This window comes from Haemorhous mexicanus, chromosome 4 (assembly GCF_027477595.1).
Source record: "Haemorhous mexicanus isolate bHaeMex1 chromosome 4, bHaeMex1.pri, whole genome shotgun sequence".
Taxonomy (NCBI): domain Eukaryota; kingdom Metazoa; phylum Chordata; class Aves; order Passeriformes; family Fringillidae; genus Haemorhous; species Haemorhous mexicanus.
In genome coordinates this window covers 39,335,519-39,360,335 of record NC_082344.1, presented here as the reverse complement: position 1 = coordinate 39,360,335, position 24,817 = coordinate 39,335,519, and the positions used below count along the sequence as shown (strand labels likewise).

Genomic DNA, 24,817 nt, shown 5'->3' with positions numbered 1-24,817 from the left:
ATGAACCTTACCAATACACTGCAGGCCTGTAATTTTAACTTTTTTCACTTTCCTGGTAGTTATGCTTAGTCTTAGCAGGCTTTGCATCTCCTCTTTTGCAGAACAGATTTCTTTACATCTTTCTTGTTTTGTCTTGCTGTGCTTATCAGGCTTATTCATTTTGGTCTGCTTTCATGGTATAGGTCCTGTTAAGCAGCATCTGTGTCTAATACCTGGTAATTCTGTTAAAAAAAAATCTCAAATTGAGGAGAGACCCTGATTGTGAGACCTGTGATGTGTGTGAAGTTTGGATCTAAGCTACTGGGATCTCCTGTTGGAACAAAGCTGGTACAGCAAAGCAGAAATGCTATTAGTTTTTGCAAATGAGGCTTAAATGAAGAAAATCTTGGGATGCTTTTGTCTTTTTCAGATTATAGAAATTTCCTCAGCGTATGGATGGTCTTTTTGCTTTAAAAAATATAATCTTTTAGTCTTCTGTGAATTTGTTTGGATATTTGTCACTTTGGTCTTTGTTTTGCCCTTTCACTTTGCTCTTCTGTCACATCTGTATGTTACCATAGCTTCTGCTTGCAGCTCTCTAGTGTCCTGTTTTTACCAAAGTATTTTTTAATATAGAACCTTAAACACCATAAAAAATTGCCTGAGTACTCCTTCTAATCTGAAAAGGTACTCTGAATGGTCAGATAGTGCATGAAAAATAGGGATCTGTGCCATTTTGTGATTATTTGTTTTATATGCAATGCAAAAAGAGTCTTTCAGTCAGGCTTAAGGCCACACCTCTGTTTTGAATAATGATTTGAAACATGATGGGAATCTGTTGAATTCAGGCCATTTTTGGCTTCATTATAGTGATAAAAAGGCTGGATTTAGTGCTTCTTAAGAAACAATGCATAGGAATTCCCCTCGCATCCATTGTGTTTCTTCCAAGTAAAGTTGAGCTAAACATTTTTAACCAGGTGCTATAGCTCTATGATGTTTGTGTGCCAGCTGAATCAGAAGCCTTGGCACTGATTACACTGATTTATTTAAAGACAAAACAGGTCCTTTTTAGTCAAAATGAAAGATGAAACAGGTTTTAGTTATGCAGCCCTTGTTGGCCCAAAATCAGCCAGCTGTACCAAGATAGAATTGAGACTAAGAGTGGGTGATTTACAGAAAATCAACCAAAGAGACAAATGGATCAGCATTTTGAGTCAAAAAAAAAAAAAAAAGCCCTGATCAGGCTAGATCACTAAGTACACCTAATTAAATATGCTAATGGGTTTTTTTTTGTGTTTGTTGGTTTGTTTTTCCAGTACTCAAGAAAGGATGCCTTAAGACAGGAAGTATGGATAAATATATCAAAGTACGGAAGATTGGAGAAGGATCCTTTGGGAAAGCAATACTTGTCAAAGCTAAAGAAAATGGCCAACAGTATGTCATTAAAGAAATAAACATCTCTAAGGTAAAGTGATTTTTATTAATAAATTCCTGAGCCATTCTTTTTGTATTTCTGTTCTCACAAATCATTATTTTCATTCTGAAGATGTCAAATAAGGAGAGAGAAGAATCAAGGAGAGAAGTTGCTGTTTTGGCTAACATGAAACACCCAAATATTGTCCTGTATAGGGAGTCATTTGAAGGTAAGATGAACTAATACAGTAGAACCTGAAGCAACGTGAGTGACTGTGTGCACTTCTTACTGCACTTAGTCTAAAAGTCAGGGAGTTTTCTCTCTTTAATCAGTATTTTTCATACCTCAATTATTTCATACTTCAGTTATTTTCTGTATTTTTTCAGAATTCCAATCCGCATTTAAAAATAATTGTAATTCAGGAAAAAGCGCAACAAATAAACAAATATTCATGACTATACCTTACATGAACTGGTTTTGGTTGATGCTTAAATGAAAGATATTCTCTTGTTTCTCCAGAGCATAAGTCTCCTTGAGTATACCCTCACAACTGGAATGCTTGTGTAGGTTAAATTTGTGTAGGTTAAATTACAGTCTAAATTTGGATATTGATAACCTAGCGAGAGCAGTTTTATGTCCAAGTCTGTTGTCTTAGAGTGCAGTCTTCAGTAACTGCAACCGTATAATTGCTGTCAGAGCTGGGAAAATAGATGGGACTGTTTACTTCATCAAGCAGTGAACAAAGGAGAAATATAATTCTACATTGTCTTCACAGTGAATGTCTTGGGAAGTGGGCAGAACAGAAAAAAGATTCCAAAAGACTATTATAATAAGTTAAAATATTATTAAAAGCCCCTAAATATTGTTTGAACTGCTGTTTAGAGATTTTGGTCTCTTCTTTCCTTCCTTTCTGCTGATTTTCTTATGTCTTTTGCCTGGGGCTTTCACTTTGTCTTTTCATTAAATTAGATTTTTGTGACATAATCATATTGCTCAGCCACACTTCTGGTTTATAAATACACACTGCTTTCTTCCTTATGGTAGAGGGCTCTTCTTTAAGACTGATTTTTACTTACAAGGTAGATTTTTATTGTGTTAGAGAGCTGTTCTTTAAGACTGCTTTTTTCTTACATGGTAGATCCTGTAATCCATAATTCACAGGACTTTGTGTTGCACCTTTATTGCCGGAACACATTGACTTTGAATGCATTGAATATAAAGTTCGTAGAAGAAAATTATTTCAGCAATAGATATGCAAGAAATCTAGACTCTTAGAATCATCTTTTAAAATTACACTAATTAAAGATAATAATAAAATAACCAAACAGAGAAACTTTAAGGGTTTGATGTTTTGAAAGGCAGATTTCAGAAGCGTTCTATGGGAGTGAAATTTAAGTGTGACTTAGATGATTCAGTTTATTTTTAATTCAAAGGTTTTTAAGTGTTGTGACTAACTTTTTCATAAAATAGGAGTTCTTTTTCCTTTGACCAGCATGTGACTGATTTTCTGCAGTTATTCATCTCTTCTCAAAATCATGCCTAGTATGTGAGTAGTGTAGTTCTTACGCTTTTGGCAACTTGCAATTTGCTTCTGCCTAATCTGTTTTTTCATCAGTAACTGGGAAAACCATAACTTTGAATGAAATGTATTATGTTTGTTCATACCTCCTTCTGGAAACTTGCATGGGATTTTTTTGAAGTCTCCTGAGATTTCATTCAAAAAAGAGAAAATAATTGTTTCCATCTCTCATTGTTTGCTGGAGGTTCTCTTACTGTTCTTCAGACTGAAATAAACTGCATGTCTAGTATTAAAGCTGATGGCTGTCATGTTCTGGCAAGTCCAGGTAAAATTCCAAGAAAGAAGAAGGCAAATAGAGGCAACTTAAGATCCCTTTAGGGTAGGGGGATCTATAGGATGTTTGAAAAAGGTATAAAGATTGATTTTTATATTGCGTTCATAAAATGACACCTTTAATTTCATAGTGGTTTTGAACCCCATGTTAGAACATTGGTTCAGTAGAGGTAGTTCTTCTCCCTCCCTTTTAAATTAGTCCAATGTTACCAAAATGGAAAAATTAGGTTTTGAAACTCAAAATAATAAACATTTTTTTGCTTGAAGTTTGAAAAAATGGACTAGTAAATTATATCTAAAGCTGCATGTGAAAAAGTAAATTTTTGTTGCTTTTTCTGTGACTGTGGTGAAGATATTTAGAAAGTTAAGTAAAGAAGGGTCCTGCTTTTGTCTTTTTGAAATACTTTGTCTTTTACTTTACAGAAAATGGCTGTCTGTACATAGTGATGGATTACTGTGAAGGAGGAGATCTATTTAAAAAGATAAATGCCCAGAAAGGAATCCTGTTCTCTGAAGATCAGGTAACAGCAAACTGCTGTTAGAGTGTTTTGTTGCAGGATACTTTTACATTAATTTGAAATTATTTTGGTTCAGGTTATAGGTGTGGTTGCTTAATCTAAAAGGAGATTCTCACACAGTCATTGTTGTTGCTATTGGTCAATGTAGTATCATTAAAAAGCAAAACCAAACCAAAACACAGATGAAAAAACCAACTGCACAAAAAAAAAAAAAAAAACAACAAAAAAAGAAACACCCAGAAAGAAAATATGGTTGGAAGTCCTGGGTATGTTATTTGAGATTTTGTCTCTCTGTGTAAGATGCTTTTAAAAGTTGGATCTCTTGTGAAGTAAACTAAATCTGAGACATGAAAAATACTGAAAGACAACATGAATATCCTTAAACTTCTGAGATAATTTTTAAAGTTTATTAAGATGTAATGGCAAAGGATTTTTGTATTGTAATACTGACTTTCATGTGTCATAAGTATAAAATGGTATACTTTGTAAGTATAATAATATGAAATAGGGAAATATGGAGTTGGCATAATTCAAAATTTCATTTTGCCCGTAATAAAAATTTAATATTCTGCTGATATACTTCCAATAAATTTTCTTTTGACACAAAACTGGTTATAAAGTAATTTTTAGTGAAAGAAAAGTGACATAGTTTGGAATAAATGAGAGGATTTTAAGTACAGATTTGATTAAATGAAGTGAAAATAAGTTAGGTAGGATTCAGGGTGGGGTTTTTGTTATGACTGTTATGTTTATTTGTTTATAAATTGTTTCTGTGCTTTTGTGTCTGTGTCCAGTAGGATCTCAATTTACCTGGGCTTGGAAAGTCTTAGTAGTATATGAAACATTTGGGATATAATTTGTAAAACTTGTAGTTTTCTAATTTGATCTCACTTTTTACAAGAAGGACTTCAAATGGAAAAGTGAAAATCATGTCTTGCATTATACTATAATTTTGTCATGTATGTACTTCTAAGTAGTGAATGTAAAACTACTACTCACATTGCAAAGTTCTTGTCATTAGTCTCTTCTTAAATTGTGATTTTGTCAAATTTACCCCAAAAAAGGGCATTGTTGGCTTGTTCATAATCTTTAAGTTAGATGTTTGTTGCTTTTCTCATCAAAGTCTACTTTGTAATATTTTTCTTTGTAAGGTAAGACACACAAAATTACTACATGTAGAATAAGTTTCTGATAGCATCAGTAAGCTTCCTAGGACTCTTGGTCAATTAACTGAGTAAATGAAAACTTGTATTGGCTACAGCAAAAGTGCAATCTTTTAATTTGCAAGTTCCACATCTTAGACATTTTAGCCAATCAAATCCATGTTGCATACCTCTGCTAGGTTTATAATAGGTAATGAAAATAGTAGTCTCAAGCTTAATATCAAATTTGGGTAATAATCATTTTTCATTAAAAGGTTTGCATTATAGTGAAAGTACTATTAAGTTTTTAATTATTCTTTTCTATAAACGGAGTGGGTAAGAGAGGGAGGAGGGTAAAATCCATAGTTATAATTAAAGTCTGGTTTGGTAGTATCTTCTAAGTGGAGAAGTTTTCAGATAAATTATGAAGTTGATGTTGCATTTTCTTTTATTAATAGATTCTGGATTGGTTTGTACAAATCTGTTTAGCACTAAAACACATACATGACAGAAAAATCTTGCATCGGGACATAAAGTCACAGGTATGTAGGTGGCTATTTTTCAACTGAATTGTCTTTCAGTGATTGCATTCAAATCTTCCTAGTTTGTTAATGGAAACATTTGTAATACTGAAAACCCTTCTTCAGTCTGCAGGAGATTTATATATTTGTACAAACAGATGAGGCTATTAGATGAAGCTACAGGTGTTACTCATGTATTTATGTGTGGGGACAGAAAAGATTATGTTTGACAACGTGAAGCAGTGTTTTCTCATATTAATGAAGTAGGAGTTGTATAAGTCTGGTGTTCCATAGTAGTCAGTAACAATGACTTCAGGGGGATTAAATGGTAGAAAACTTTCTTCTCAAAACATGTAGAGAACAAAAAGTGTACAATTGTTTGAATATTTTAATTAACAGACTTCTTAACATTTCTATGTCAAGAATATATTTTTAACCAAAGATGGAACAATACAGCTGGGAGATTTCGGAATCGCCAGAGTTCTGAACAGGTAACTCCTTTTTGATACTGTTTTTCCTCTGACTTAATTTAAATTGCTTTGATCAAGGAAAACACAATCTGTGTACTTCATGTGAATTAACCAGTTAATATCCATCCTTATTTTTGTCTTAGTACTGCAGAGCTGGCACGCACTTGCATAGGAACACCGTACTATTTGTCGCCTGAAATATGTCAGAACAAGCCTTACAACAATAAAAGGTACTAATAAGGATTTTATTAAGCATCTTTGGTAAAAAGAAGAAAAAAATTCCTATAAGCTCTTATAGGAATTTAAAGCTGCTCTAATCAAATGATGGTGAGCATCTGTTAGTTTGTCTCTTACCCAAGTAGGTACGGAGCTTCACGGTAGAGGTTGTACCTTAGTAGGTCTGAAGTAGAAAGCAATGTCATGGAGAGATGACTTAGCTTAATGCTCCAAGTTTTAGAGCTAGTTGTGTTCTTAATTGTGGCTCTACTTTAACCTGTCTGCATAGTGGCTGTACTGCCTTCATTTATGCACTACCAAAGTGAAACTCTATTAAGGATGAAACACGGCAATTTGATTATCTGAGCACATGATGTGCATAGATGGGTGGCTCAGCTTGCTCCAGATAAGTCGCTTACACCTTTGCTGCCGTGCCAACAGCCTGTACCTGGTAACAGGGTCCCCAGTGTAATTGAATTGTAATAATTAAATGTTAGTAAGTTACCTTTCCACAGCACCAAGCTGTTGCATTCATTGCTGTGGCTGCCTTCTGCTCATTTCAATGGGTTTTTTAAGAGATAAAAATTGTTACAATTCCTTCCCATTAGTTTCTTCTACGTGGTTTATAATCCAATGGTGTTCTAACCAAATCCTGTAATGAATGAGGGTAAGTTTAGTCACTGCTAAACAGAAAAAATTGACTTTCAGAACTGTATTTTTTGAGTTAGATGATGAGGGTTTTTTCTTATTTTGTTTGTTTAATTCAAAGATCTCAGGCAAATATATATATTTAAACGAAAAAAGCCTTTTTCCATATTTTGTCTGATTTCTGTGGCTGAGATGGCTCTAAATCAGAAGCCAATATAGCATAATATGATTTTCAGGGTGGCCTTATTTTTGTTGATGAATTAGTTTGGGGATTTTTGTTTACCTGGGGTTTTGCAGGGTCAAAGAAGTCCATAGAGGGAGCTTGTGCATGTTCAAAAGTCCACCCTTTTCCTCTTCAGAGATAGACTTCACAGATACAAGTTAACTGGCAATGTTAACCTAGAACTAAGTTTTAAAATAATGTGTTCTCTTTGATTTAGTGATATCTGGGCCCTTGGTTGTGTTCTCTATGAAATGTGTACACTTAAACATGCGGTGAGTAGAAACTTTGTGTCTGTAAAAGAATAGTGATTTCAAACAGAATTTATTTCTGATGTCATGCAGATATATTTTAGTTGATTAAATGCTTTCATGGTAGCTGTTTGAAAGTTACCTTCAGAATTTTCATCTCCACTTCCTCTGCCAACCCACACTTTTCATTGGTGTTTTGCTCCATGCCAGTCTCTCAGCTGTCTTGGCACTTTTGTTTTTAATGGATTGTATTACCTGGAAAAATTGTTAGGCATTATAGTAAAGGATACTAGGAATAGTGGGGGTATTTGTAGGGTTTTTTGGTTGGTTTGGGGGTTTTTTTGTTGTTGTTGTTTTGAGTTTTTAATTGGTTGGGTTAGGTTTTATTCCAAAAGAGCTTGAATTCATTGAAATCTTCATTGAAAATCTGAATTTGGATTCTGGTTTTTTTCAGATGGATTAATGTATTTCTGTTTAGAACAGAAATAGTGCTTACAAAAAACTCAAAAGGTGGAAGAGTTACCTTTTTCCAGTTTTTTCTTCTTCTGTCTATGTGTGTTATAGTTTGAAGAGTATGTCTTCATCATCCATTTTTCAGTTAGGAAGGGAAGAAAATGTTGGGGTCTTTTCTGTCCTTTCCACAGATTTTTTTGTGGATTTTGTTTTGTTTGGAGCTTCTTAGTAGCTATTTTTATTAAAAGAAGAAGATTGTAACAACATGAAAATGGAAAGAACTATTTTCAAGGGATAAGGATTTAATTTCACTTCAAGCTTTTGTAATTTCTTCTTGTTTGGTCTTTTATGTGGCAGCACTGCTGACACTGTTTGATTTCTGAGAGTTGATGTCAACAATTTGTTTTCTGTAAGCTGGGTGGTACATATTGTTTTCTTTTTATTGTACAAAGGAATTGAAATGGTGCTCTCTGTTACCTGAGCTTAAACTGAAGTCTGAGCATTCCCTTGGATTTCATCCTGAATGAGTGTGAATACTTCACATTCTGTAATTTCTAATGGGGGGTTGCTAAAAAAGGCAGAAGGCATGTTGTGGTTGAAAGCCTTTGGAAGAGGTGATCAAGCAGATAATTATTTTTTCCTTAGTTATATATCATTGTCAGTCTAGATCTGGAGGCAAGTAATTGTTAGCAACATTATGTCTCCATAGTATGAAATACCTGTATTGTGATGTATTTTTAATTGGAATTTTAATTTGAATACTTGGCAACTGATTATTTTGAACTACTGGTGTTGACCTTGAAAATGCATGTGAGGCAAAGGAAGGTGATCACTGTTAGCTTGGTTTCCTCATCATCTGTATGTGCAGCCTTGCTTGTGGACAGGCGATAGGAATAACTGTTCTGTTCCTTGTGTGATACAGTTTGAAGCCGGTAACATGAAGAACTTGGTCCTGAAGATAATCTCTGGGCCTTTTCCTCCTGTTTCTATGCATTACTCCTACGACCTACGTAATCTGCTGTCACAGCTATTTAAAAGGAATCCTAGGAATAGACCATCAGTAAACTCCATATTGGAGAAAAACTTCATAGCCAAACGGGTTGAAAAATTTCTCACACCAGAGGTATGGAGTTAGTTTTAATTCTAACTTTGCTAAAAACATTATAGGACTTAGCTTTTTCGTTATTCTAATGTTAGTATATTACATGGAAAACTAGAGTAATTGTTTTCCCTAGAGCACTTATAGACAGGGTCAGTTGAGGAAAAACTAGTTTTACCATGAACTGTAAAGAAAAGTCTCAAATTATTAAGTGTTTGGTAGTTTCCATAAGTAAATTTAAAGTGGCATTTCCTAAAGTGCACTGTTTTGTGTGTTTTTCTACAGCATGAGGAATCACCACTGGGGTGATTTGTTTAGATATGTATCTTTTCATAAAATGCTGCTGTATAGCTGTATAGAATTTCTTCAATGCATTTTTTGTTTGTAATTTGGAATGGCCTGAGAGCCTGTTGTGGAAAATAATACTAAGTAAAATAATCTTTGAATTTCTTACGGTTTAAATGTATCGTGTGTATATACCCTCAAAGAAGTTGCTTCCTATTATGTTTAAAATCTATTCATATAATTTTGTATCTAATAATGTTATTTTAATATGAATCTAGTTAAAAGAGATCAAGATTAACAAGTGAATAATAGTACAGATATGAGGTAAATAAATATAGAGGAGAAAGGACATGGAGGAAGTGCAGTATAAATAATTCTAATGGATTCTAACTCACAACTAAAGAAATGTCTTGAAAAGGCCATATATAATTGGAATTTCTGAATTTCTGTGTTGAAATAGACTTTCAACTTACTTCAGATTGAAGTCCCAAAGAAAGGTAAAATTCAGAAATCTTTACAGATAAGTTTGTTCTAACATTTGCAACAGTAATAGTTTGGTCTGGTCTTATTTCCAGTAGCTAGAATGGATATGAAATTTTTATTTGGAGTTAGTCAGTCAAAGTATAATTAGTAATAGGCTGTCTGTGTCTCCAGATGGTGATACTAATTTGTCCTAGATGGAGTATGAAGGTGCAGTTTTTCCAACTGTACTACTAATGTGTTTGACTTAGAAGTTTTATCTTATATTTGAAACAACCAAAAAAACCCCACACAGAAAGCACCTTTTATGAAATGTATCAGTCTAGTACATCCATATTCAGCAGGAGGTGGTCATTCTGTGGTACAGCTGTAATGCTTATTTTCTTGCAGTATCATCCATGGCTAGTGCTGTTGTCCTCTGTTTTCCTTAGTCTAAGCTAAAAAATTATTTCATAGTTGATATCATGCAGCTGTTGCTGAAATCCCATTTTTAAATATCAGGAAATCAGTCTTCCAGTTTTATGTAAATTATTTCTTTAGCTTCATAGTTACTAAGTTGCATTAAAGAGCAGCTCTAAATTAGCATCAATTTTTAAAATGGAGAGGGGGCTCTTTGAAAGATACTGAAGAGTCAGGTTTCTTTTCTATCAGTAAGGGTGTTATCATGGAAACATCGTAATTCATTTGCTACAACTTACCACTCAAATAAAAGCTTCAAAGTAATTGAAATACCATTAGTAAGAAACTGTAGGAAACTGTGTGACTTCTGTCTTACAGAATCTTTGATGCCAAACTCTACAGATTAAAACTTGCTTTGCCATTATGTGCAGAGTCCCAAGTTCTGCACTTTGGTTCTTGTTTTGGGGTTTTTTTTTAGGTTTAACTCCTCAGCATCCATTGTAACTGACTGGTACAAATCAAAGGAATCTCAGTAGTTCAAGATTCTGTAAAGACTATTCCTGAACTGACACTTTTCATTTATCCTTCCTGCTCTTCCTTGAATACTTTTCACTTCTACTATATAGGTTTTGAGGTGTTTGGTTCAGAACTACCTACAGTATTTAAGATGATGGCCTATTAATATTTGAATGTTCTTTGTCTAGTCTCAAATTTTTCACCCCATTAAGACTGCTTTCCATATTTTGTTATGCTAATTTCATATGCCTTACAACACACCATATATGTTTTTCCAGATATCCACATATGTGGTCATCTTCCCATCTTGAAAAGGATAGCAACACTTTAAAACTGCAAGCATTTTTAAAGAACTATTTTTGACACTAGCTGTAGGAGAAATTGAGGTGAACTTTGGCAGCTACTCAGAAATCTGAAATTATTATGCATAAAAATTGTGTTGATGCTCACATTAACTTTTTTCCTAGATTCTTAGCTAGGTCATAAATGAGATAACATGTGCCACCCAGAAGTCAGACTAAATTGCTTTTTAAAATTACTTGAGTAATTATGCCAAAAATGTTTGAAAATACTCCATATTGGTAATAGTAGATTCTAGTAATACTAGATTCAATGCATACAGTTGACTATTTATTTTCATGTAATTTACAGTAAATGCTCTTAGTTAGGTGCTTACTGCTAATGGCACATTTGTCTGAAAATGAGTTATTCTTAGCTTTGGTCACAGGTATTATTGACTAATTCTTCCACTTGTTTAGCTTATTGCAGAGGAATTCAGTCACAAAATTTTCCACAAGTTTGGACCACATGCTTCACCAGGTAAGTTGGTGTCTACACTGCTTTTGCTTTCAGCTCTGTCAAGATCATGTATGTAACTTTGTTCTTTTACTAGGTTTTTTTTCAGTGTGCTCTCATACCTGACTGTAGGATTTTCAGGAAAAAAGAGAGAAGAAGCAATTTCCTCCCCTCCCCTGGAGAGCTGGACATATGTTGGGTACAAATTATGCAAATACAAGCTATGGGCCTGTAATATATTAAGTGTACTTTTTCCTCTTGCAGTATACTACACTTCCAAACGTTAAGGCGACAGTGTAGACTGCAAATGGAGCTAATTCGTATGCTATGATAGTATGACTTATTTTTATCCCTTAGTAATGAAAAATGGCTAATAAGAAGTACAATTTCTTCCAAAAAAAGTGGGATGCTTTAGTAGAGATTCCAAGATAAAGTCCTGGCTTCAGCCTAATTTAGTAAAATTTCTGCTAGTGTTAACAAAGATTAATTCTGTCAACCCAAGATGGTGTTTCTTCATTTTACTGCATTAGTTTGCCTTTTTTTTCCCCCCTTGATTTCCTTCCCAGTTATTTTATTTCCCTGTAATTATTTGATGCTCTGGCAATGCTTTGGTATCTTTTGATAGTATTGGTGACCTCCTATTCTGTGGTAAGAGAGCCCTGCTAACCCAGAATCAAACCCATAATATTGGTGTTTGTTCAGGAACTCTGGGGAAAGCAGTATCCCTGAAGGCCATTGAAGCTCTTCTAGAACTCATCTTCTGGTGACATTAGCATTACAGGTTTCAGTTCAGTGTTGTTAGTGGAGAAAAGCCTGTCTCTCCATTGCATTAGGAAACCTCTTCCCTGTGTACATGAGCACTGTGCAGTTAAGCAGGGCAGCTGAATGAAGTGTCAGTACTCCAGCTTGAAGGATTAAGAAGTGAAAACATGGGAATTGTTTTCTTCTATTTCTTATCAAACATTAGACAAACTAATACATCAGCTTATGTGAATGAAATGTTAGTGGTTTGTTACAGGTTCAGGAGGATGCCCATGCACACCAAACCTGAAACCCAGCTGTGACTGCAAAGCAAATTTCCTTTTATTACTATCAGTAGCAAATAATACATACCAACCCCTGGTTCCTGCAAAGCTGCTGGGCAGGCAAAGGACATGGAGAGCATGATGCTCATGCAGGGGGCAGGCAGGCAGTGCACCTTCAGGGCATCCCCTGGATCCACAGTGTGCATCCAGTCCTTGTCACCCCTCCACCCCAGACCAACACCTCAAGTCTTCTCCTCAGGAGTGGAATTTTTCCAGCTAGGACATCTGGCCAGCGCGTGAGATGAGGCCACAGCGGCTCGTGATCCCACCTCCATTCTAACAACCGTTGTGCATTGTTCCTCTCTGACAGGTTAAGTTCCCACAGATGGACCAATGCATTGTTTTTCTTTCAAGGGTCAAGTTCCCACCAGTTGTACAGTAAAGTTTTCCTCATTGTTTTGTGGATGTGCACAAGAGCACACCAAATATGGCAGGACCTTAGACATGACTTTGGTCCCTGACACACAGTTCATCTGTTTTTCTCTAGTTTTGCTGTTCTAAGTACTTTGGGAAAGGGAAATACCATACACTGGCCAGCCTGGGTAGGTCAAAACCAGGGTTTTTTTACTGTGGGGTTTTTCTTCTTTTCAGCTCAAAAACCAGTTCAAGAACCAACACTGACTTCAGTTGCACCAGCTCAGAAAATTACCAAACCTGCTGCAAAATATGGAGTGCCTTTAACTATCAGGAAGTCTTGTGGTGCACCTAAAAAGCCTAATGAGAAGAAGCCATTGACTAAAATTAGACAGGTAAGAAGCTAAGTTAGTTAAATTGAGCTGTTTTGTTCATACCTTATTTAAATACTATGCCTTCCTTTTCAAAATGTGGACATGCCTCATGCACCTGCAGAGAAAGTAGAACTAGTAGTTTAAATGCTTGGCTTGCTTCATTATTGATTGTTTGTTTAGTTGGTTTTAATATAACTTTTGTAAACTTCTACTTTAGGCTTGGGTTTTAATTCCAAGGCTGAATTACATTTGTGTAGTTTCATTTGCTTTGTTGGTGTTAACCACTCTTAGAAATATTGGAAGCCTGTCAGGTATACCAAGATCGTTGACACTGGATAGGAACCTTTGCATCTTTTTTCTTTGCTCCAAAATAATTTCAAATTTTTTAAAAAATAGGCAAACTTTTTCTAGCCATTTTACAAAGTGTTATTAGGCAGAGAAACTGTGTAATTGAAAGGGAAGTTTCCCAGAGGTAATTTCATGAGCTAATGAGAAAGGAAAGAAAGAAAACTTTCTCATTCTCTTGTATACTGTCATAGAGTACTTCTGATCTTTCTTCCTGTTGTCTTCTTTGTCTTCCTGATTTCATAAAACTTGCATTCTCTCTCTTTATTCCATTAATTACTGCGTGGTCAGGAGTTGTTTTTGCTCCAGCTAGTTTTGAGCTATATGAACTTGCCAGACTACTAGCAACCAAGAGGCTGCTGCTTCAGCAAGAGAATTAGTTGAGATTTTCTTCTGAATGAGTAACATGATTGTTGTTGTTGTGAAGTTTGTTTTGGTTTTTTTTTTTCCTTCTCCCATGGCACTCCAGGGAACATAGCTTTAAGACCTCTATCCATCTGTGGAAGTTGTTGGTGGATAGAAAATTATCCTGGAGATGCAAATTATCTGTGAAGTTCAACAGTTATCAAAGGTTTAGAGAAAAGCTCATGGATCACACAAGCCTTGTTGGCTCTTGAAACACAGTTTGGAAAAGCAAGAAAGGGAGAGAGTGCAGGCTTCTTAGGTGTCCTTATAAAATCACGAGGTTTATGTCTTTTAAGGCTTGGTTGCAAAGCCATCTGTGGGTCTTTGTCATGGATTTCACCAGTCAACACTTAGCTAACTTGCCCTAAGACTTAATGTGGCAGGGGAGAGACTGAGAGGAGAGACTTCCCACATGGAAGGAGTCAGTAATGCTGCTATTTCAGGGCAGTCTTTGTGAATTGTACCTAGTGATAAGATGCGGGTTAGAAACTATGACTACAACTTAATATAAATTTTCTTCTCTGAGTCTGAGCTTGCAGCTCTTAGCTGGCTTTTCAGAGGAGCATGTAACAGCTGTCTCCTTTATTTAATAATATTACATTAACATTATATTATTACAAGTCTCTAAAGGTTTCCAACTTCTGCAATACTTGATTTTAAATTACCCATTTGACAGGATTGCATGTTGTCAAAAGAAAATACTGTGAAGCTCTGTGTGTGCTAGTATGGTCAGAAAAAAAATCTTTAACAGTAATGATGGCTTTTTTGAGAAGATTAAACAGCACATTTTGTTAACCATAGCTGCTTCTTTAGCAGGTATTCAGTGGTTACTGTGTTGTCATAGGTAACAAGAACCTTAGTTAGAGTTGGAGCCAAGTGAAGTACCAAGCAAAAGAGGATAACCTTCCAAATAAGAGAATCTTAATATCTATGCCCCCTCAAAAAGTTTCTATAAAGAAAAGGTTGTAATGAAGAGTCATACTGCCAAAGAAGAAAAATTAAGACAAAACAGATTTAAAAATCGCTGCCTTCAGCTTTTGAAGAACTTCTAGTACAGAATGAACAAGTACCCCTGTATCCTAGCAGTCATTTTCACTTCAAACCTCCTGAATAATCAAGTATTTTAAACCCATTTAGTGCACGCTCAATTGTGACTTTGTTTTCTGATAGAGTTTTTCTCTCATTCTGGCATCATGCTGTCTAATTTGAAGTTTCACCTTTCATGCAGGCATTTGCAACCCCATGATGAAAATTACTTCAGTAAAAAAAAAAGGAAAATGTTTGAGTTATCATGAAATCATCTGTTTTCAAACTGAGCAAAAGCCAAGTCCACAGCAAGAATGACAACATACAACCTTCAAACCTTTCCTCCTCATCTTTTCCCAAACATTATATAGCAATGATTTCTTTTTTTAATCTTCATGGACATACACCAGCAATTGGATCAGTAACCCATCTTGACAAAGACTTGAAAGAGTAATGGTTCAGTAATAAATACCAAATTATATGCTTATTTTTCAGGAACCTTCAAAAAAGAAAAGGTTAGAATTGCCTGAAAAAGAAAAACGCCAGAGAGAGCAGGTAGACAAGAGTCTTCAGATTTTTCTTTATTCCCCCATAGAAATTTTAATGACATACCTTGTGGTGTGGTGTGTAAGAATATGCAGTAGTTTGATTTCCCAGTTCCTTAACATGTTTAATCCTTACACATTGCAGATCAGTTTACCGAAGGCAGATGAAATGAGAAGATTGGAAAAAGAAAGGGTAAAATATGTTTAAAATGTGTTAAGAGAGAAGTTCAATTTTTACTTAGTGGTTCCTTGAATTTTGTTTTCCTGTATTGTTTTCTCCTTCAGATGGAACGAATTAACAGAGCCAGGGAGCAAGGATGGAGGAATGTGCTTGGTTCAGGTGGAAGTGGTGTTAAGGTTGGCAGCAGATGCAGAAATGTGGTGCAGTGTGTTCCCCCCACCTTTGATTGTATGAAATGGTCTCCTCTTTTCAGAAGGATTTGCTCTTTCTACAAGGCTCAACTCTTGAGGCTGTCCATTATTAATCTGTGGATAATTTGAGATAGACTGTAACAGCTCCCCCCTCGCCCTTTGGAGATTATGTGCAATTTTCATTTTTAATGTTTCTGAATTTCTGAATCTCTTCTCTTTCTGCTAATAATGGCTTTCATGCACCACTTTCTTATTTCCACACCTGCTTTTTCTACTTTTCCTGTGCTGAGTGTATGCATGAGCAGCTTCTTTGACATTCAAGTTCGTTCTTGAATTTTTTTTGTTCCCAGGTTTTCACATTATAGTAATAGACCTTTCCCAGTGTTAAACACTTGTTTTTAAACATTCCTTTGTTATTTAGCAACTTAAGTCTTTCTATATATCAATAAGATGTTCAGGAGGGGGGTAAAAGTTTCTGAGTAAATCTAATTAATTTTTAATGCAGTGTGCTGTTTAGCCATTCACTTGGTATGTAATTTAAGCTGATTCTCATGACTGTTTCCTTTTCCCTATTTGTGCATGTCATAGTTTTGTGGAAACATAACTGTTCTGAAAAGTAGTCTCATCAAGTTAGTCGATTATAAGGGTCTGGGTACTTTCATCAGACAGAGCCAGTGTAGGAATTTAAGTTATGGTAAGTCTATCTGATAATAGAAATTGAAACACAGGAATTTGTTGTGGTGGTAGTGTGTCTTATGAAAATATTGGGCATAAACATGTTCAGTAGGGTTTTGGTAAGCAAGCTTTGACTGAGCAATAAAGTCAAAATGGATAGGGGTTTTATTACTATTCTTTGTAGAAAGATGAGGAATACACAAACACCAACCAGGTTTCAATAGCTGCTTATTAAATATTTCCTTTCAAAATAGATATCATCTTTGGATGTGTGCCACACATCATATAAGTAAAGCTTAAATATAAATGCAAACTTCAACATACCAGACTTTAAAACATGCAAAGTGTTGATTTAATGGAAAAAAAAATTGAAAAAATGTGTTTTCCTTCCTATGTTGTCCTCCTCTCCTTCAAGATCAAACGGGCAGGCACCAATACAAGCTCTGTTCCAACATGGTATGCATGCATCCTCACATTTCAATGAGAGCTGCGTGTGTTCCTGAACAGTGTTTCTGATTAACTCCGTTTTACTGTGAACATACAAACTGTTCTGTTGTAGCTGCAGCTGCATTGTTAGCTGTATTCTCAGTTATCTAGGGAAACAGGCCAGTGAGTGTGTCTGTTTTCACCACGTATCACTGATGTAAAGCATCATGGTAGGTGGAATAATCATTGAGGTGTCTTCTTCAAATTGGATAGTTGAGTGCATATCATACTGCAGGCTGCTATTATCATTTACCATCATTTCAGGTTTCCATATACTATTATAATATTCTTAAATATCTTTTTCCTTTCTCCAGCATGAAAGCAGTATATCCAGCAACTCCCTGACAGTGCTGTTGAATAGCATTGTTCAAGCTTTCCAATAACACAAGCCATACAGCCTCTTACAAAGGCCCAACAGTCATGCACTGCATGATTCTGTCCTGTTTTCTTTTCAGTCTGATTGCTGGCACCTGTTTCTGAGGAAAAGTAGAGAAAGACGTGGCAAGTGTTTGACTTTGGGTTTGTGGTTCTAGCAGGAGCTGTAACTGTTCTCTAGACTGTTGATGAGCACCTGCTCCTTATCATTTGCCTGGAGAATGATGATCATTCTCTAGTATTTCTTTAGATTTTGGAAACTGAACTCTAATAATGATACATGAAACCTTGAATAGTGTCTAAAGTTAAGACTTTCCCCTCTATTTGTGGAAATCATAGTCTTGTGTAGTTATTTTTATTCAGACCAATGGTCTACCTGCATGTTTGTTTGAATGCCTAGATAAATCCTTGATTTGATATTCCCATCTGGATTATGGGGAGCCATTGATAGCACTGAACAACTAAAACTCAGAATGTGAGATAAATTCCATTGTCAAATATAGAGTCTTCAAGAACTTCTAAGCAGGAAGTCTTAAACCTGTCACATCTGTACTCACCTGTCTGAATTTATATTAAATACTTCAGACCACTCTGGAATGTAGATTGACACTGTTGTTGAAACAAAAAATTCCATAGATTTACTACCATGGGCTATTTGACTGCTTCCCCCAGGCATAAAGGATACATTTTTATGCATGTGCTGACAACCTTAACCTTGTTTTGCCAGTTTCACATTTTCTGCATCCATCCTTGGCTATTACTGTACACAGCTGCTTGAAACATTATTTTTTTCATTATTTTCACTTGAAAATTCTGCAGGAATTCTAATGCTTTGAGAATGACAGGTATAATTTGCACAAAGCAGTGCCTTGTGGTAGGTGTTCCCCTGGTCTGAGCTTTAGTAGAGAGGCATCTCAAGTCTAGTGATGGAAATAAAGTGATAGGCTGGGTGGCAATGGGGGTTCTCTGATAAATCTGCACGTAGTGCCATTCAGCAAACTTAAAACTGTGCTCAACTGTTCCCAGCTTCATGAAAAAAATGTGTGTTTGGCTGTAAGTCACTTGTTACTACTTCAGTTGGAATTGTATCACCTTTTTTGCTAAAATTTGATTTTGGCCATGTAGCATTATCTATCTCTGTTTACACTTCAACAGAGTAATTTTCAGTGACTTCCAAAATGTGTGAGAGGTGGCTCATGTATAACTGGACTATTTTTAAAGGAAGCTAAAATGGTGTTTTATTCTGGACTGCTAATCAAAAAAAAAAAAAAAATTCATTTGTCCATCTTGTAATTTGTTAAAATAGGAGCATGCCAAGGATAAAACTAGGACCAATTTAGAATTGTTGAAGAATATGTTAGTATTATTACTTCTGTGAAGAGGTAAAAATTGGAAGAGCCTATTAAAAGCAGCATTTGTGATTTCCACCCTACCCCTTTTGGTTTCCAGGCACCATACTATGTCGGTGGAGGTGGTGTTGGTCCTTTTCCTGTGTCTTCCAGAGGACGCTATGAACACTATCATGCTATTTTTGACCAGATGCAACAGCAAAAGGAAAATGTCTTCAGAATAGCTGAAGAGAGGGAAGCCAAGCTGAGAGCGAAACTACAAGACCGAGGAGTTGTTGAAAGGTATGGCTACCTTCCATTAGAAGCTACATGTGTTCTGCTTTAGATGAAAGTAATGAAAGTTACTGTACGTATTTATCTACAGAGGAATTCCACCTGGAACACGTCCAGGAGTTCCTAAGGGACCTGCAGGTCATCACCATTTACCCGATGTTGGTGCAGTTAGGAAAAAAATGAAAAGATTCAAGGAGGTGTCTAAACAAGCCAATGCAAACAGGTTGGACTATGATAATCTGTGAATCTGTCCCTCCATGTTAGATTCTTGTTCTGTGTCTGGTTTCATTTAGTAGTTGAGCATGTCTCAAAATCACTTCTATTCATTGGTATTGTGCTGTCTGTTTGTGTTAGACCCTCACAGACCACAATTCTTTTAGAGTCGATGGAGATCTTGACTTCCAATAATGGAAAAAATAGTTTACTAAGTAAATGTACCTAAAGTCGATTTCAGACAAAATTGTTGGCTTAGTGTAGTTGCAGATAACACCACAAGCCTCCTCCTTTGGTTTGTTCATCGTTCGACTTTTTGTGTTACCTGACAAGATGCTTCTTTCTCTCATCATCTTATTCTTCCTGTCTTCTCTGCACCTAAGTGTTTGTAGTATTGCAGAGCATCTAGAGTGATCCCAGAATTGTTGGCTCCTGCTTATTGATTGGTGGAAAACTTCTAGGAGCTTTCTTAATTGCGATGTGAATGCCAGCTGTTGTAAAGTGCAACCTCTAATTTGGTATTCAAATAGTGAATTAGAAACCTAAGTCTAATTATTGTAAATATGGTATTTTTATATATAAAAAGATCATAAGCAAGTACTGATTTTCTTTTTAATGTTTTCACTCTTTCAAATAGCTTCTTCAAAAATTATTTGCTCTCCTTTAGGTCTCATAATATTGCCCAAGGAGCTCTGTTTGCAGCTGTGACTAGGAAATGGGAAAATACCATTTTCCTGGAAGTTTAGTACTGTGACCATTACTAACTGACTTTCCTAGAGGCACAAATTTTCTCCTTCATTATTTAAACTTCTGCAGAGCCAATCATCTGTTCCATGGAGGAAGAAATAAATGAAGTTAATGTGAGAAAAAGGAAGTGGCCAAAGAAACAATTTATTCTTTAAACTAAATTAATTCAATTTTATGTTCTAATATAATATGTATTTGCAATTATAGATTTTTTGCTATTTTAAAATTTGCAGCAATAACAGCATGCTTAATGTTAATATTACAGTTCTGAAAGCTCTGAGGTATATTTTATATTCCTTATAGTAGGTTGGACTGTTATGAGATAATTAAAATTCTACCTGGTACAACCCAGTACTGGAAGGTATCTTTTGCCAGATGTAGTTAAATGTATTTCTTCCTCTGTTTATTCTCAGTGCTTTGCACAAAGCTCACAATCCCCAGCTCTTGCCTAGATTAGGAAGCAGTTTGACTCATGCATTTGAAAATATTAGATTATATTTGAAAATATTAGATTATATTTGTCTGTACCTGGATAAACTGTTTTAAATGTTTTAAAATGAAGAGAAACTGTAGCAGAGTGTTGCAAATTATAAATAAGACAGAGACTGGGAAGAGAAACCAATTCAGCGATTCTCAAATACATGAATTCGGAAGCACTCGATGAGAACACTGTCCAGAAGTTTCAAAATAGGTAGAGATTTGGTTTTTTCCTCTTTATAGACTGGATTACTGTTAGCTGTAAATTGAGGTGCTGTTTCTTAGAATCTTAAATGTGTTAAGAATTTGTATGTTACCTAGAAGCAATTTTATTATCATAGCCAGCCTAGCTGTATTTCCATCCTGGACTTAATTCTTCCAGCTGAAGGCAAGTGATCATGATGTTTCGCTCAAAGAAAGAATTTAAATAACAAGAACTTTGTTAAAGATAGTCAGTTTAGGGCATATATTGAAGAAGCTGAGAAATCTTCAACTTGAAGTATTTCGTTGTACTTCCACTACTGTAAAGCTAAATATATTCACTGTCAACAACCTTGAAAGATTGTTTCAGGCAGAAGTACAGCCCAGAAGAAATCTAGTTAAAATGCTTTAGGAAAATGAGTCACTCACCTTTAGAGTAAGAAAAAACATTTTTAAAATTTTGAGGTAAGATGTTCCTGTGAATTTGGTTTGAGACCAATAGGACTATCTTGGTTTGGGATTTTTTGGAAGGACCTCTACTCCAACACTGTAAGGTTCGTGATGTGTGACAAACTTCAGCTGCATGACAGGCCTTTGCACAGATTTCACTATCCACCAATTGAGTTCATATGTAGTTAAAAGGTAGAGGGAAAACCTTTTAGTGAGTCAGGTATGTGTACAAAGATTGGCAAGTGTTTGTTTCTTTACCAGTAACACCTGTGTGGATTGTCTTGCCTTTTCAGAGCAGTGTTTGTTTTATTGTATCAAAGTGGTTTTATCTCTGTCTTCTGTTCAACAAATTGTAGCATGTGGAAAAAAATTAATTTCCTTTTTGATTGGGGGGTTAAGTGTCAAAATAATAAAATTGGAGTATTTTAATTAGTGTGCTAATTAATTATGAATTACTAGAGCTTCCTGTATTGCAAAATGATTCTTTCTTTAATTGCCTCTTTCTAATGGGTCATTGCTATCAGCATATTCCAGTTTCTTCTTGACTGTTGCCAAACCCCCAGTCGTCCTCAGTTAAAGGAGGCTCAGGGAACCTTGGAAAGGCCTCATCGTTCTACCATTTGTAGAATATCTTAAACCATTTCTCAGTGTTTTGGTTTTATTTTAGTACTAAACTTCTCTGGGTCTACTTCTAATGAATTTGTCAGAATCTCATTCCTCTATGATGTTATAAATGTACTGGTAGAGTTGCAGGATGCTCACTTATGGTAAACTAAATGTAGCCTTCTTTTCTTCCCAAGCAGGTCCCTGACCTAGGGTGAAACTTGTCAAAAAACAATCATCTTGTTATGGCTAATTCTAGGGTAGGAAAATTCCTTCATGGACCCTTTGAAAACAAGCAAAAAAAATCCCCTAGGATTCTCTAAAAGGAATTGTCAGAACACTCTGAGAATAGTAGCACTGTTGTAATTCCCTGAGTGGTAGAAGCTCTTACTGCAAATGTAGGACACTCTTCAAAGGCTGTCACAGTATTGACCTTACTGATTGGCTCGTGGGATGAGTTCTTGCTCATCTCTGAAGGGAAATCTTGAAGGAATCTTCTTTTTCACAAATTATAACAGTACTGAAACAAGCTGAGACAGTTCCAGAAACAATCTCACCAAGATTGTGTTTTGACATTCATTTTTCTTTCAATGACAAGGATCTGGAAGGACAACAATACAGTGGTTTGGATTTTTTTTTTAATAGTTTTTCTCACGTTTAGTAAGCCTATTTTCCTCCATTTTGTGGAAGTGTGACTTGTATTTTGGCTGATGAAAGGCACTTTTTAAAGATGTCTTAGTCATATAAAGTTACTTTTTTTCCTGTGTGTTCTAGTTAGAATAAGTGCAGGGGGGAGGACAGTGGGAGTGGTGGTGTTTACAGTGTCATATTTCAGAGACTTCATCTTGCTGTGTTGAAATTACTCAGGCAAAAAGGATGGATAGCTGCAGATAGAGCAAAGCAAGTTGAAGAATTCTGGCAGCGAAAGAGAGAAGCCATGGAAAACAAAGCTCGAGCTCAGGGACACATGGTATGAAATCTGGTCTTCCTGTGTGTATTACTGTTTCAGCATGCTTTGTGGGTCTTTGAAGTAGCATCATAAGTGAAATGCTGACTAAATGTTTTCCTTAAGTGTTGAAATAACCAGAGAGAATAGGAGATAAGTTTTCTGCATTTTGTTGCTAATTTTAATAAAACATAACATAATCATGTAGTACATTTCTCATTACTTCAAGCTTATTAACAAATTATCTTTGTTTGCATGTGTCTAACTTGCTATTATCAATTTTAGAACATTCATTTACATTCTTTTTCTGTTTATACTTTGGAGTCTTGGTTAAAATTAAACTTCATGTTATACAGTAGCTTGAACCAAAAATGAAGTTTGATAAAACTGATACAGCTAATGATCAGCGGTGCATGCTAGGGAAACACATTTTGCTTATTGAAAAGGTATTATAAATTCATCCATATCGGTCAATGTTGAATCTTAGAAAACCTTTACTCTTTGGAAATTAAGTAGAAGATAGTGTCATAAAATGTTCTTCATACTTATGGTTCTAAATTCAGTATTCCTTTAGGAAGTTTGTTTAAAACACATATTGGAAATGACTATGGGTTTTGATAACACGGAAGGTTTTACTTTTTTAGTGCTTCTCTGCACTATTCCTATGCAATTCAATGACAATATCTTTGTCAGCTGCTGAAATTGAGCTGACTATCCTGGAATAGCAGTGAGATGAAACCGACTGCAGATTTATAGCAGCATCTCCTGAGTTATACCTGATAATCAGATTATGATTTAAAGCCAGGTTTTAATGTTGGGGATTATTTCACTTCGAGTGAGCAATTTTTATGTGCTTTGATTCACTGCTTTCATGGTGAAGTATCCTTAGATTAGTATATATGTTGTAAAATGACTCTTCCTCTCTAAAACAATGGCTCTGTTTTTTAAAACCTTCAAGACCTGTAAATAATTTGGAAAAAAAATGAGCAATTCTTGTCACTACCTCTTCTTGGGCAAGTCGTTGTTAGTACCATTTCTTCTTGGAAAGTTGTTAGCAGTACCAGTACTGCTTCTATTTTGTTCTTGATTTTGTTGGCATTGATAAGAATTTATGAGATCAGTTAATTTAAGATACCAAACTATTCATGTTAGTTTTTCAGTTTTCTCTAATGTGTTCAATGAGCCTAAATGTTTTAATCTTAAATGTTCCCATAATAAAACAGGGAGGTTACTTAACAGCTAAAAAAGTAACTTCCAGATGTTTAAGACCTAAAACTTGAAGCCAGAGTACCAAGTCCATTTCTGGATTTGTCATTGAAAGTGGAAGTTATCAGCAGCTTCCTTCTATTTGTGCAGGAAAATAATTTGACTAGCTGGCAGTTGTTCTCATATAGGGATGGGACTGCTGTTTGGACACTGTTGATCGGAAAGGAGAAATCATCAGCTTATAGTCAGCCTTTTGTCTGATGACTGGCACTCATTTACCCAACTTCTATAAAATATAATTGCTGTCAATTTTAATTTTCAACTGACAGTCTAAATTTGACTCAGTAGTTGAGTCGATAGTACTTACAGACATCTGTTTCTTAACACAGCTGCTGACCTAATTTGCTGCTTCACTATAGCTGTGTGGCATTGCAAAGCATGAGTCCTGGTCTTTGAAAATTTAATGTAGGAGATGAGTAAAATTAACAATCTACAAAGAAAATCACTTCTCAAATATCTTGCTCCCAGTTTCTTTCTTAAGACCAGTGATATAAATCACCATCAGTAATGGAAATACCTAAAATAACTTCAATGCTAGAACGAAGAACAAGGAAATTCCTTCAAAACTGCCAGTAAGCTTTTGTAAAGCTCAGGAACATGCATTAAAAAGTTAAAAATAAAACCAAATATTTTCTGAAAAGATGAATATGGAAAAGATTATTTTACATTTTGTATGGTTTAATGTTCAAGCTGAAACCAGCATTCATGGGGCCCTTATGAATGTATAGGAACTACTCTTCCACAACATTCCTTTAATTTTTCTCTGATCCCCTGGTTACTAAACCACTAAAGTGCAGTAGTGTGCTATTTCCTTGAGCTATTAATTTTTTTTAATCTGAGAGATTATTTAACCAGAATATTTGGATTCAGTCAATAGCCTCACTGGAATATTTACTTACTGATGGTTCTCTACACACAAGCTTGAGAAAGCCAAGGCTGCAGGCATTTTATGAGGCAGAAGGTCTATCACATGTATGTGTGCTTGCTGTCTT

At 35.4% G+C, this 24,817-nt stretch overlaps 1 protein-coding gene across 15 annotated transcripts in view; it reads left to right on the top strand.

Annotated features, from left to right (window-relative positions):
• Nucleotides 1-24,817, top strand: part of NEK1 (NIMA related kinase 1) — a 44,241-nt gene that overhangs the window by 1,713 nt on the left and 17,711 nt on the right. For 7 of the 15 annotated variants that reach the window (XM_059844512.1, XM_059844511.1, XM_059844509.1 and 4 more), the window contains 16 exons: nucleotides 1,296-1,444; nucleotides 1,526-1,622; nucleotides 3,669-3,766; nucleotides 5,364-5,447; nucleotides 5,850-5,917; nucleotides 6,040-6,126; nucleotides 7,201-7,255; nucleotides 8,607-8,807; nucleotides 11,222-11,282; nucleotides 12,935-13,092; nucleotides 15,343-15,402; nucleotides 15,538-15,585; nucleotides 15,678-15,749; nucleotides 18,750-18,931; nucleotides 19,014-19,145; nucleotides 22,481-22,583. In XM_059844512.1, the coding sequence (XP_059700495.1) occupies nucleotides 1,328-1,444; nucleotides 1,526-1,622; nucleotides 3,669-3,766; nucleotides 5,364-5,447; nucleotides 5,850-5,917; nucleotides 6,040-6,126; nucleotides 7,201-7,255; nucleotides 8,607-8,807; nucleotides 11,222-11,282; nucleotides 12,935-13,092; nucleotides 15,343-15,402; nucleotides 15,538-15,585; nucleotides 15,678-15,749; nucleotides 18,750-18,931; nucleotides 19,014-19,145; nucleotides 22,481-22,583 (1,623 nt within the window). In that variant the 5' untranslated portion in view covers nucleotides 1,296-1,327. Of the gene's footprint in view, nucleotides 1-211; nucleotides 328-1,295; nucleotides 1,445-1,525; nucleotides 1,623-3,668; nucleotides 3,767-5,363; nucleotides 5,448-5,849; nucleotides 5,918-6,039; nucleotides 6,127-7,200; nucleotides 7,256-8,606; nucleotides 8,808-11,221; nucleotides 11,283-12,934; nucleotides 13,093-15,342; nucleotides 15,403-15,537; nucleotides 15,586-15,677; nucleotides 15,750-18,749; nucleotides 18,932-19,013; nucleotides 19,146-22,480; nucleotides 22,584-24,817 lie in introns of those variants that run through there. The other 8 variants (XM_059844518.1, XM_059844517.1, XM_059844515.1 and 5 more) reach the window with 5 other exon arrangements.